This window comes from Megascapheus bottae, chromosome 17 (genome assembly GCF_031878675.1).
Source record: "Megascapheus bottae isolate mThoBot1 chromosome 17, mThoBot2.hap1, whole genome shotgun sequence".
Lineage (NCBI taxonomy): Eukaryota > Metazoa > Chordata > Mammalia > Rodentia > Geomyidae > Megascapheus > Megascapheus bottae.
Genome location: NC_143525.1, coordinates 24,535,243 through 24,548,160, shown reverse-complemented (window position 1 = coordinate 24,548,160; position 12,918 = coordinate 24,535,243). Strand labels below are relative to the sequence as shown.

The following is a 12,918-nucleotide window of genomic DNA, read 5'->3' as shown; positions in this document are numbered from 1 at the left end:
CACTGAAGACCTTGCTTGAACCCTTGTGACCAAGCCAGGAAAGCCCTTTGAGACAGGCAGGATGGGCAGATGCCCGTAACCTGATGCCACTGAGAGAAGCATTGAGTCTGGGGATAAGCAGAAGGGCAGAGGAAAGCAGAGGGAGAGAGGGAGTGGAGGCAGGCGGGCGGGAAGACCTTGGGGACGCGTGTTGCCGTGTCGTCTCCTCACTCCAGCCCTATCACCCAGGCTCCTCCAGTGGCGGTTCTGGCACATCCTGGCGCCTGGCGTGGTGACTTGGGGCTGGCAGGGCTGGCAGGACTGGCAGGTATCCGCGCATGACTCCGCCCCGGCTCGCCTCCACCCCGCTCCCCGCCTCAGCTGTGCGGCAGCCGATCGTCCCAGCCCTGCAGTCCTCCGCGGGTGTCCCCAGCCCCGAGAGCCCCGGGGAGGAGGCCATGGAGCCCGCGCGCCCTGCGCCTCCGGAGGCCGACGGGGACCCTGGAGACTCCAGGGCCAAGGCGCGGGCGCTGCTGGCCGAGCTGGAGCGCGAGGTGCAGGGCGTGGTGAGGGCGAGCTCGTGGTGGGAGCGCCGCGGCGTGGACTGCGCCATCCTGGCGCTCAGCCTCCTGCTCGTGCCCGCCGGTGAGGGACCCGGGGTGCGGCGAGGAGCTGGGGTACGGAGGAGGGTGGAGGTGCGGGGTTGGGCTGCGGGCGGGGGGACGGGGGGAGAGATGGTCCCTGTCCCAGGGAGCTCAAGAGGTAGCGTTTTAACTCGAGCCCCAAGTCTGGTTTGGGGTGATCCGCCAGGTCCCCAGAGATGCTGGGCACGGGAGGTGAGAGAGGGCTGGAAGGTGGCCGAGGGAAAAGTTGGAAGGGGTCAAGGAGGAGTGGAGAGGAGTGGGGAGGTGTGGGCAGGGGGAGGGCATGGTGCGGGGGTGGCGGCAGAAGTGGGGGTTCCTATGTGAGAGTCCCCCTGGACCTCTGTCCCATCTAGAATTAGCCAGCCCCACCTCTGCTCCCTCTGGGGCGCAGCGGGGTGATCCGGCAGAACGGGCACCTCCCTGACTCCCTGGTAAGCCCCTGGGCTCTACCTGCGCCCAGCGGTGGCACCTCTCCCTCAGATCATAAGGATACCTGCCCCCATCCTGCCTTAATGGCAGCCCCCAAATAAACCCACCTGGACCTGGGACTGTGCAGTGGGCAAACTGGTCCGGAACGCTAAGCTAAGATCCGGGAGCCAGGCTGTTCCTTTGCCCCTGTTCCCCTCGCAGGGTTCCTGTGCCTGCGCTTTGAGAACGTCCTGCTCTTGGCCACGGGCATTACTATCTTGGGTGTGTGCCACTACACGCTGACGGTCAAGGGCAGTCACCTGGCCACGCACGGGGCCCTCACCGACTCCAAGCGCTGGAGTAAGCTCTGGATGCTTTTCTTTGTAGAGGTGAGTCGGGGCGAGGCAGGGAAGTGGCTGGGACCACGTGGACAATCTCATTATTCTGTGCAGGCATGCGGGTTTGTCCAGTTGTGAGCATGTGCTCACACACGTGGGCAGCCGCCGAGGTGGGTGGTGCATGAAGCCCAGGATTCGGGATGCATGGGAAGGAGAGAACCCTGTGATTCGAATCCGAGGATCCAGCAGTGGACTTGGCTTGGCATCCATCTATGCACCTCTCTGCAGCCCTGGTCTAAATGTGGCCAGAGTTCTCCCCTCCTCACAGGTCACATGGCTGCCAGTCCCGCTGGGTAATTGCCTTACCCTATAGCTATAAGCACAGAGGCCTCCAGCTTTTCAAGTTGATTGTATAATGTGTCCCAGGGCATACAAAGAGGAAGAGGGGCTGTGTTACAATTCCTGACCACCTCTGAGTCCTCTGGAGAAGCTCCCTCCTCCAGCCTCCTGGCACCCCACCCTCCCCTTTCCTCCTGCCACCCCCTCCTTATTCTGCTTTCCTGCCTGCAGTTCAGTCAGAAAGGCAAAAGTTCCAGGCCAGATTGTGGCTCTTCCATCTTCAGGACCCCTTCACTTGGCCACCAGATACCTTAGAATCAATCACAAAGCTGGTAACAGAAACAGTTGCTTTTTTGGCTAGGGTGGGGGTGGGGCAGGAATTGGTTACTGTGACCAGTCTGGAGTACTGTGTACTGAGATTTTCTTTTTCCTTCTTTCTTTTTTTTGCCAATCCCAGAGCCTGAGTGCTGTCCTTGGGCTTTCTCAAGGCTAGAGCTCTACCACAGCACCTTTTCTGGCTTTTTCTATGTATGTGATACCAAGAAATCAAACCCAGGTCTTTGTGCATGCTAGGCCAAACTCCTGGCCCCTGTACTGAGATTTTCTTTTCAGGTCATGTAACTTTATGAAACTATGTGCAGCTGGGCATCGTGACACAGGCCTGTAGTCCAGCATACTTGGGAAGTGAAGGCAACCCAGGCAAAGGTAGTATGAGATTGTGTCTCAAAAACAGAAGGAAGTTGGGTGCTGGTTCATTTGTGTAATCCTAGCTACTCAGGAGGCTGAGTTCTGAGGATCACCGTTTGAAACCAACTGAAGCAAGAAAAGTCTGAGAGACTCACTCTTCCCCCCCCCCCACTCTGGGGCTTGAACTCAGCACCTGAGCACTGTCCTTGGGCTTTTTCAAAGCTAGCCCACTAACACTTGAGCCATAGTACTACTTCCAGCTTTTTCTGTGTATGTGGTACTGGGGAATCCAACCCAGGGCTTCATGCATGCTAGGCAAGCATTCTTCTACTAGGCCACACTCCCGATCTGAGACTCTTTCTTTTTATCTTCAGCTAATCACAAAAAACCAAAAGTGGAATTGTGGCTGAAGTGGTGGAATGCTAGCTCTTGAGCAAAAGAGCTCAGTGACAGTGCCCAAGCCTTGAGTTCAAGCTCTAGAACCGGCACAAAATACAACAAGATGCATTATTTTATTTAGTAAAGTTTGTAAAGTAAGAAACAGTGATCACTGGGGCCGGGAGTTTGGCCTAGTGGTAGAGTGCTTGCCTAGTATGCACAAAGACCCGGGTTCGATTTGTTGGTACCACATACAGAGAAAAGCCAGAAGTAATGCTGTGGCTCAAGTGGCAGAGAGCTAGCCTTAAGGAAAAAGCCCAAGGACAGTGCTCAGGCCTTGAGTTCAAGCCCAGGACTGGCAAAAAAAAAAAAAAGAAAAAAAAAAGAAAAAGAAAAAAGAAACAGTGATAACTGCTCCTTATCTATAATGTCCTTGATAAATGCTATGACCTGGTGGGTCTCAAACATGTGTGTAGTTGAGTGACCTGGAAGTGTAAGGTTTGAATAAGCTCTAAGCTAAAGCACTTCACCTTTTTTCTTTTCTTTCCTTCTTTTTTTTTTTTTGCCAGTCCTGGGCTTGAGCTCAGGGCCTGAGCACTGTCCTTGGACTTTCTCAAGGCTAGAGCTCTACCACTTGAGCCTCAGCACCACTTCTAGCTTTTTTCTATGTATGTGGTATCGAGGAATCGAACCCGGGTCTTCGTTCATGCTAGGCAAGCACTCTACCACTAGGCCAAACTCCCGGCCCCCTCTTTTCTTTTCTTTCTTTCCTTCTTGCTTTCTTTCTTTTTTTCTTTTGGTGATGTTAGGGGTTGAACTTAGGGCCTTGGGTGCTTGTAGGCAGGTGCTCTACCACTTGAACCATGCCTTGAGCCCTTTTGCATTAATGATTTTTTTTTCTTATAGGGTTTTTATTTATTTTTTGCTCAGGGATGGTAAGGAGCAAGTGGGTGTGAGGTGGTGGATTCTGACCCCCACTCCCTGGGGCCCTGGGTTGTTGTGTGAGCCAGCCAAGGAGTCAAGGTATTTCCTTTGAGAAGCCTTCCCAGCCTCTCCTGCCAGGAGCTCAGCCAGGATGCAGCACTTGTCCATCTGGGGATCCAGGTTGGATGTTGCTTTCAGGGCAAGTTTTTTTTTTTTTGCCACAAACCCCACACCACTGGGGTCTTCTTTGCCTGTCTATTCAGCTCCAGCCTTAGGCCTGAACTCTTGGCAGTTCTATTCATATTTGCTTACAATGACCTTGAAGTTCACTTGAGATCACGGTCCAGAGGAAGCCTAGTTTGAGGTTGGATGAGGATACTGGCTTCTGTGCTGCAGTGGCTGTGGGCCAAGACTCAAAGTAATTTGTCACTTAGGTCTTCCAGTATCCTGGATAGTGGAGCATTTCTTCTTTTTTAGGGTTCGTGTATGTATGTGTGTGTGCGCGCGTGCTCACGTGTGTAAACACTGAGGACTGAACTTGGGGCCTCTCAATCTCAACTTGGTTTTTTCACTCAAGGCTGGCACTGTACCACTTAAGCCACTCCTCTACTTCTGGCCTTTTTTTTTCTAGTTAATTGGAGGTAAGAGTCTCATGGACTTTTATTTTCCTCCAGCTGGCTTTGAACCACAATTCTCAGATCTCAGCCTCTTGAATATGTAGCATTACAGGGATAAGGCACCAGCAGCTATTCAGCTTCTCTATTTTGAGCGTCCCTGTTCCCTATTTCCAGCTCTGACTGCCTTCTGGGCCAATCCCTGTGGAGGGGAGGGGATGGATCAGCTTGCCCCCCACTGCTGGCATGGTGGGGGGGGGATGACTGCCATCCTCAAAGAGGATGCTGGTCTTGTGAGCTATGGTTGGGGAAGCCACAAAGCAAGGCAGGAGCAGAGGCAGGAACATGGCCTTTGGAGCCTCACCCTCCAGCCACTTCCCTGACCTTATGCATCTTCCTTTGTTCCTCATCCACCCTTAGGTCCCTTGTGGATGCACAGGAGGGATGATGTCACCTCCTCATGAGGCCAGCGAGCGTGGCACAATTGGTACACAGACCTGGTCCTGACCCTTTGCTGTGTCTCCTGGCAGAAGCCCCCACCTGAGGGTGCTGGGATCTCAGAGGATGCCCAGGGTCTTTCCTGGATCCCTGGCTGGCATTCTCCCATGGGCCTGCTCTTGTCACCCTGACCCTCAGGACACTGTAGGACCATCTGATCCAAAGCACCGGGTTCGTGTGTGTGTGTGTGTGTGTGTGTGTGTGTGTGTGTGTGTGTGTGTGCGTGCCAATCTTGGAGCTTGAACTTAGGGCCTGGGCACTGTCCCTGAGCATTTTTTTTGCTCAAGGTTAGCACTCTGCCCTTTGAGCCACAGTGCCATTTCTGGCTGGCTCTTTTGTAGTTTGGAGATAAGAATCTCATAGACTTTCCTTCCCTGGCTGGCTTCCAATTGTGACCTTCAGATCTCAGCCTCCTGAGAGCTAGGATGACAGATACGAGCTACCAGCACCTGGCTAATTATTTTTCTGCCAGAAACAGAGTTTGTTCTTTAGGGGTTTTTTTTCTCTCTCAAAAGCCTATAAAATATATTTTGTACTGAAGATCTGCATTTGCCTTCTAAATATGATTTTAAAAACAATTTTTGAACCATTTTTGAAGTTTAACATGTAGCTCTGTAACATGTACAAGGCTTTGAGTTCAAGGCTCTGGCGTCAATCTCCAAGACAAAAAAAAGCTCCAGTCACTGGAACAAGAGTTCTCAGGTTTGAGTAAGAACTGGGGGCATCAGAGAGAGCAGACAGCTGGCCCAGAGGGAAACAGCCTCACTGAACTCAGGACAAAGGGCAGAGGGAAGTCTCTAAGATTGTGATTTAGCTGCAGGTTCTCTGTGCCACCATAGTGAACCTGAAAGATGGTGCCTGGCATTCCCCTGGGTGCAGGGCTCCCTGTGGATCAGCCCGTCCTGCCCCTCCAGCACTAAGCTCACTTAACAAGGAGAGTGTGAAGCTGAGAGTTTAGTAGCCGCCACAGCCTGCCTCTGCCCAGTCTGAGAGCATCCTGAGCATGTCTCAGAGTCCTTGGAGGCCTCTGCTTTCAGAGGTCAGTCCTTCCTAATCAAGTTCAAGTTTAGACTGGAAACTGGCAGCCTGCCCTCTCCCCCTCCACCAACCTTCTGGTGCGATGCCCTCAACAAGTTCCTGAGGATCAGCCTGGAAGATCTAATAAAATAACCCAGGCCAGGGAGGGAAATGGAGGGCCTGGGGCTGTAACACATAAGGACAGGACTGGAAGTCAGGCACTGGTGGCTCATACTTGTAATCCTAGATACTAAAGAGGCTGAGATCTGTCTGAGGTTCCTGGTTTGAAGCCTGCCAGGTAATGAGACTCTTCTTTCCAGTTAACCATCAGAAATTTTAAAGTGGAACTGTGGCTCAAGTAGTATAGTGCTAGCCTTCAGCAAAAAAAGCTTAGGGGCAGCGTCTAGGCCCTGAGTTCAAGTCTAGTACCAGCATGCATGCGCTCTCTCTCTCTCTCTCTCTGTCTCTCTCTCTCTCTCTCTCTTACTCTCTCTCACACACACACACTTCCCCCACCCCGTGACCCAAGACAATTCCCACATCTTCACAACAAAAATGTCCCTTCCCCAAATGTTCACACGGGCTGAGAAACTTTGGGGAGTTTGCAGAAGAGATGCTGACGAGGTTCATGGAAGGACAGTGGTTGTTTTATAGTTTAGTTTATGTTAGTGTGGGAGAGGGCAGTACTGGGGCTTGTACTCAGGGCCTGAGAACTATCTTTTTCACTTAAGGCTGGCACTCGACCACTTGAACCATAGCTTCACTTCCTGCATGTTTTTGTGTGTGTCAGTCATGGGGCTTGAACTCAGGGCTGTCCCTGAGCTCTTTTGCTCAAGGCTAGCACTCTACTACTTGAGTTACAACTCTCCTTTCAGCTTTTTGAGTGGTTAATTGGAGATGAGAGTCTCACAGGTTTTTCTTGCTGGGCTGGCAGAAAATCTCCAAATCTCAGCCTCTTGAATAGCTAGGATTACAGGTATGAAATACCATTGCCCAGCTTATTTTATTTTTATTTGTTCAGTGAATATCACATTGCCTGATTAAAGGATATAATTAGGAAATTATGGTGTAGTTGAAGTTGAACCATAAGTAGGCCATTTTATTGTATTTGATGCAGCTAAGATATGTGAAGGATCAAGACTGTTGGTATGAGCCAGTGCGAGATGGTGAGGACCACAGGTTGGGATGGGGCTACAGAGGAGGAAGGGCTGTCTGGGTGGAAGTGGAAATGGCAGAGGAGTGGTGAGATCAAGAGGTGGGTGGGAAGGCCATGGAGAGGCTCATTCCTGGGGTGTGGGCAGAATAGACAATGGGGGTTAGAAGCGTGGCTCAGTTGATAGAGTATCAGCCAATGAATACAAGTGTCAAGTACTAAGTTCAAGTCCTGGTCTCACACACACTCAAGAAAATGGAGGCAGTGAGTCATCTCAGGCAGTGACCCCCAGGATTCTGGGCTGTGGTCTATTCAGCCTCCATTCCTCTGTGTTCTCTCCCTTGGATTCTCAAGGAACAGACAGCCCCCTCCCTTGTTGGGTGCAGAGTAGTGAGTGCTCAACACTAGTGAGGTTTCAACACTAGGCCTGCCAGATAAAATATAGACTGTCTGGATAGGTTTGATTTTCAGATTAGCAGCCAGTACTTGGTGTGTAAATCTATCCCAAATATGGCACACACTGTTGTTGAGCTGAAGTTCAAGCTTGCCTGGGCATCCTGGGTTTTCGCTTGGCTGGATGTGGCAGCCTGTTGGACAGGAAGTCCTTGGTGTGCTAGGCAGGATCACCAGCAGAACTGGCATGAATCGAGTTCTGTTTCAGCCACTCTGGGAATTAGAAAAGAACAAGGCAGAGGGCCACAGGAAAGACCCCTTGAGCAATGGGCTTGCCAGGGTCACATTGGCAGATGGGGCACTCTTCCCCTAGATCTTGTCTCTGGTATCCCATGATTTTAGCATGGAGCTCTTCTGCCTCTCCCCCCTCCCTCCCCCCTCCCTCTTCCTCCTTCTTCTTTTTTTTCTTCTTCTTGTAGGGCTTGAACTCTAGGCTTGAGCACTGTCCCTGATCTCTTCAGCTCAAGGCTACCGCCCTACTCTTTTTTTTTTTTTTTGCCAGTCCTGGGCTTGAGCTCAGGGCCTGAGCACTGTCCTTGGACTTTCTCAAGGCTAGAGCTCTACCACTTGAGCCTCAGCACCACTTCCGGCTTTTTTCAATGTATGTGGTACTGAGGAATCGAACCCGGGTCTTCATGCATGCTAGGCAAACACTTTAACCACTAGGCCAAACTCCCGGCCCCTACTGCCCTACTCTTAAGCCAAGCTCTACTTCCCATTTTCTAGAGGTTAATTGAAGATAAGAGTCTCAGGTCTTTTTGTACTCCAGCTGGCTTTGAACCACAATCCTCAGATTTCAGCCTCCTGAGTAGCTAGGATTACAGGCATGAGCCACCAGCCAGCACCCAAGTGTTTTTGAGATAATAACTTATCCACAGACTTATAGCTTTATTGTGAGGGTCATCAATGCCTGAGAGTTTACTTTGAGAGGAAGGACCTGGGATTACAGGGTTTGAAGACAGTAGGGATCTTCTCAAGTTTCCCAGGACCTGCTTCATGTACCTGCACTGGCTACCTCTCCAGGTATGCACAGCCTTCCCTGCCGAAGACGCCAAGCATAACCATGTGACAATGCATCATGGCTACACCAACGTAGTAGGCCTGGGGGACTCCAGCACCTGGAAGCTGCCTTGTCTCAACCGCTATGTCTACATGTTCCTTGCACCCCTCTTGATCCCCATCTTAACCCCACTGGTGGCTCTTGGTGAGTACTGACACAGCTTGGGTCTCAGTGCTTTTCAAAGTGCTGTCCCAACCCATTCCTAGCTCTGTGGAAGCTGCTAGTGGAGGAAGCTGGGGGATCTGAGTTATGACCAAAAGAGAAGTTCAGAAACAGTCAGGCAGGGTGGAAAGATCTCTGGACCTGGTCCAGGTCTGCTGTGACTGGAGGCAGGTAATTTGACCTGAGCATCAAGTCCTTTGGTGGCTCTAGTAATGAGGTAGTAAATATAAGAGTGCTTTCTAGATGACTCAAACAAGTGCCATGGCATGTCCTGATGGCTGGTATTGTGGGAGCAGTACTAGGAGTGAAAAAAAAAATGGGGCTATGAGGCAGTCCTTGACCTTGAGGCAGTCCTTGACCTTGATGAGGTTGTCTCAGGTTGTTTTTCTCATCAGAGGTTTAAGATGGGTGTGTTGGATGTTTCAGGCCACTCTGTGTGCCTTACCACCCTTAGCTATTAGGAAGCTAGCTCACGATTGACCCTGTCCTAGGGGATTTAGATCCTTTATTTCTCCATCAAATAAAGAATGACGGGGCAGGAAAAGTGGGAGAAGAGGCAAAGTTTATTTGAACGTGGGAGTAAAGTACTGGGGATATTGAGGAAAGCCACTTAGCTACTGGCAGGTTGGTATAAGCCCCCACTTAGGATTCCCAGCTTCCTCTATAAGGTCTTACCCACATGTGTCCTTGTGGAGAGGAGGAGGAGGGGAAGAGTACAGACAGTGCAAGAGAAGTGGGGCCTGAAAATCAGTAGCCCCTTGTAGTGCTTGTGGGAGTCTCCCATTTATATACCTCTTGGTCATCTTGGCATCTGGTTTGGTTCCTTTCCACCCCGTCGAAGGGCTGAAACCCTGTGTGGGTCTTCTGCAGGGCTCTCAGGGGCTTTGCTTCTAGCAGTGCTTAGCTCAGTGCCCCAGAGTCTTCAGGAAGAAGGGGAGCTATCTCTACCTAGGCACTGTCTCTCCCTATCTGCCCAGTTCTTTCCTTTTTTGTCTCTCCCTCCTCATGGCTCCAGGCCTGGCCCAGCCCTCACTCTATGTCTTGTCCCTCTGACAGAGCGGCTAAGGAAGGTGGAACCGAGGCTGGCTCTGAGATCACTAGGCCTGATTTCCCTGGGCCTTTATTCTCAATACTGGCTGTTCCTGAATGTGTCAGGCTTCAAGAGTCCCAGCTCGGCTCTGGCCTGCATGCTGCTCACCAGATCTCTGCTGGCCCACCCATACCTGCACGTCAACATCTTCCAGGTGAGACCTCCCCCAGCCCTGCAGGGTCACTGATCACAGGCTGAACTCAAGACTCTGGGACAGAGGCCATCTGTCACAGCTGCCCTTCCAGGCCACTTGGTCACTCAATGGCTTATCTCAGAGACTTGAGGCTTCTGGGGAGGACCTGGCATCTCCTCACAATGGTAGCATGCCTCAATCCTTGCCTGGATGCCCTTGGGGAACAAAGTGAGGGCACAGCCAATGCCATGATGCAGGCAGAGGAAAGGAGCTAGACCAGGGGCCCAAGCATTCAGTGCTGGTGCACACACATGTTAAATTAAGTACACAAGATGTGCAAACCTGATCTAGAAGCAAAAGTAGAGTCTTGACCGGTGAAGAGTGCATGGAGGTGAAGGAAGGCTTGGTGCCCTGAGGTCAAGCACTGGGCAACTTGGGTATTCTGAGTACCAGGTCTCAGGGGCATGCCTAGACTTCAGGCCAAGCCTTTTGTGGTCAAGATGTGGGGAGGGGACTGGGAGTTTGGCCTAGTGGTAGAGTGCTTGCCTAGCATGCACGAAGACCCGGGTTCGATTCCTCGGTACCACATACGTAGCAAAAAGCCAGAAGTGGTGCTGTGGCTCAAGAGGTAGAGCCCTAACCTTGAGAAAATCCAGGGACAGTGCTCAGGCCCTGAGTCCAAGTCCAGGACTGGCAAAAAAAAAAAAAAAAGATGTGGGGAGGGAGGCCTGGAGGTAGGCGAGACTCAGCTCAGGTCACAGTCTGGGTTAGTACTGGAGCTCCAACCTCCCCATAGCTCTACCAGGTCTATGAGAGTGGGATTTGGGGAACAGAGGCCACGGGGATCCTGAGTGTTCAACAAAGACCCCTGGGATTGGTCAGGGGCGGGTTCAGGGCTGTCTCTGCCTGATCCGTGTGTCTGTCCAGCACCTTGGGCTGCCCATGTTTGCCCCGGACAAGAAGCCCAGCCGAATTTACATGATGAGCCTGGGTGTCCTCAACCTGCCCCGGCTGCCATTGCTGGACTGGGCGTTCGGACATTCGCTCATCAGCTGCCACGTGGAGCACCACCTGTTCCCCTGGCTCTCCGACAACATGTGCCTCAAGGTAGCCGAGGGCTGGGCTGAGGAATGGGATGAATGATGCATCTGAGGGTAGACCATGGGATCTCTGGAGCTCACCAAACTCTGAGCCCCTCCCGTACTGGCCTGGTCATTCACCCAGAAAGGACAGCCTGGAGTCTAGTGCAGTCATGAATTTCATAACAGAGCTCATCGGGTTTCTTACTTAGCAGTGTGGTTCTGGCAAGTTCACAGAACCTCAGCTTCCCTGTCTGCTAGATGGGAGAGCACAGTGCCCACCTTGAGGGGCTTTGAGGGTGACATGAAACAGCACATCTCAAGCTGGCACCAGTGGCTCATGCCTGTAACCCTAGCAACTCAGGAGGTTGAGATCTGAGCCCAGGCAGGACAGTCTGTAAAACTTGGATCTCCAATTAGCTAGCAAAAAGAAGCTGGAAGCGGAGGTATGGCTCAAGTGTAGAATACCAGCCTTGAAACAGAGAGACAGCACCCAGGCCCTGAGTTCAAGCTCCAGTACTGGAGTGCATGCACACACATACAATCAGGAAAGCAAGGAAAGAAAGAAAGAACACAACGAAAGAAAAATGGTCTGAAATGATTCCCATGAAGTTTGTGCTTGGCAAAAGGGAGCCGGGCTTTTCACTGCCTTGTGCCAAGGAGTTTGTCTTGCAGAGGGAAGCCTGTGGGAGGGCTGGGGATACCCTCTTTCCCTTATCTATAGTTGAGCTGGGATAGACAGGAGTTCTCCAACACCTCAGCCCCTCAGTCATTTCCCAGCCCCCACCGCAGCATCCTCTGGGAGGCAGGTAAGAGCTGGGTGGGTGCGGGGCCCACCCCTGGAATGCACAGAGCCCTCCTACTCCATCTCCCTCAGGTGAAGCCCCTGGTGTCCCAGTTCCTCCGGGAGAAGCGGCTGCCGTACAATGAAGACTCCTACCTGGCTCGGTTCAGACTCTTCCTCAGTCACTACGAGGAGTTCATGGTGCACGTCCCGCCCATCACTGAGTTGGTGGGGATGCAGTGAGGGTCTCGTCCTGGCCCAGCAGGGGACCTGCAAGCATGGAGGCCTTGGCCAGTAGACATGCCTGGTATCCTGGAGGTCACCTTTCCCTGTTGATTTTTCTGGGATTCCAGGGTTGTATGGGGCAAGGAATAAGGTTGCTGATAAGTCCAGACCTCAGGTGGTTCCAGCTCAGGATCCCTCCTGCTGCTCTGTTGGAGCCAGGGTAGGGTTAGGGGTGGTGGTGGGAGATGGCCAGATGGGATCCTGTGCCCCAGTCACCTGGGAGACAGAAGGGAGTGCTCAGAGCAAGGCCAGCTTCCTTGGCCTGGTCCTCCCTGGTGCCTGAGAACCACATACTAGCTTAGCCATGACTTCTTCTGCACCCTCTGAGGCTCTGCCCCAACTCCTTCCCCAGAGAACACGGGGCACTGTCACTTTTTGGAAAGTGTCCCTAGTTTCTAAGTCACCAGAGCTTGTGTAAGACCCTGTCTTGCCCTCTCCAAGGCTCAGGGTAGCAGTAAGATTGAAAGGAATAGTTTTGTGGGGAAAGCAAGAAAAGCAAGTACCTCAGGAACAGATGGAGGAAGAGCATTGATAGCTTTGAACATGACCTTGGTTAGATTCAGAAAATCTGTTCCATAATGTTTGGAAACAGTGAATGTGGGAGAGAAAGTTATTGGGAGGAAGTGAGGCTAGAGGAAGTTATGAGAATCTGGAGCCCAGAAGGCCTTTGAGGGGAATTAAGAGAAGGAAGCTGATGTAAGATAGAAGAGCTTGAATCAAAGAGTTGGACTTGGCCTTGCAAGGATGGTTTGATGCCAGACCCAGGAGGCTAAGCCATTGAGTCACAATGAGGTCTAGCCCATAGTAGGAAGAGCTGAGAGAGGGTGGGAGCTGCCCTTGATAAAGCTGGACCCTCTCAAGGGTACAGAACAAGGAATCACCAAGGTGGAGGT

At 52.0% G+C, this 12,918-nt stretch overlaps 1 protein-coding gene across 1 annotated transcript; it reads left to right on the top strand.

Moving 5' to 3' along the window:
- The first annotated feature begins 317 nt into the window (after positions 1-317).
- On the top strand, positions 318-12,136 carry Fads6 (fatty acid desaturase 6). The gene is made up of 6 exons (XM_090351500.1): positions 318-624; positions 1,254-1,420; positions 8,456-8,636; positions 9,711-9,898; positions 10,805-10,984; positions 11,834-12,136. The coding sequence occupies exons 1-6, from the start codon at positions 318-320 to the stop codon at positions 11,981-11,983; spliced, it is 1,173 nt and encodes a 390-aa protein (XP_090207626.1). The 3' UTR covers positions 11,984-12,136.
- Positions 12,137-12,918: the final 782 nt, after the last annotated feature.

What these genes read in the sequence shown, in the direction of transcription:
- Fads6 (XM_090351500.1), top strand. Translation starts at nt 318, where the DNA reads ATGACTCCGCCCCGGCTCGCCTCCACCCCGCTCCCCGCCTCAGCTGTG. An exon ending in GGATGCTTTTCTTTGTAGAG is followed by an intron (nt 1,421 to 8,455) that starts GTGAGTCGGGGC and finishes CTACCTCTCCAG; the next exon opens with GTATGCACAGCCTTCCCTGC. An exon ending in AACCCCACTGGTGGCTCTTG is followed by an intron (nt 8,637 to 9,710) that starts GTGAGTACTGAC and finishes TCCCTCTGACAG; the next exon opens with AGCGGCTAAGGAAGGTGGAA.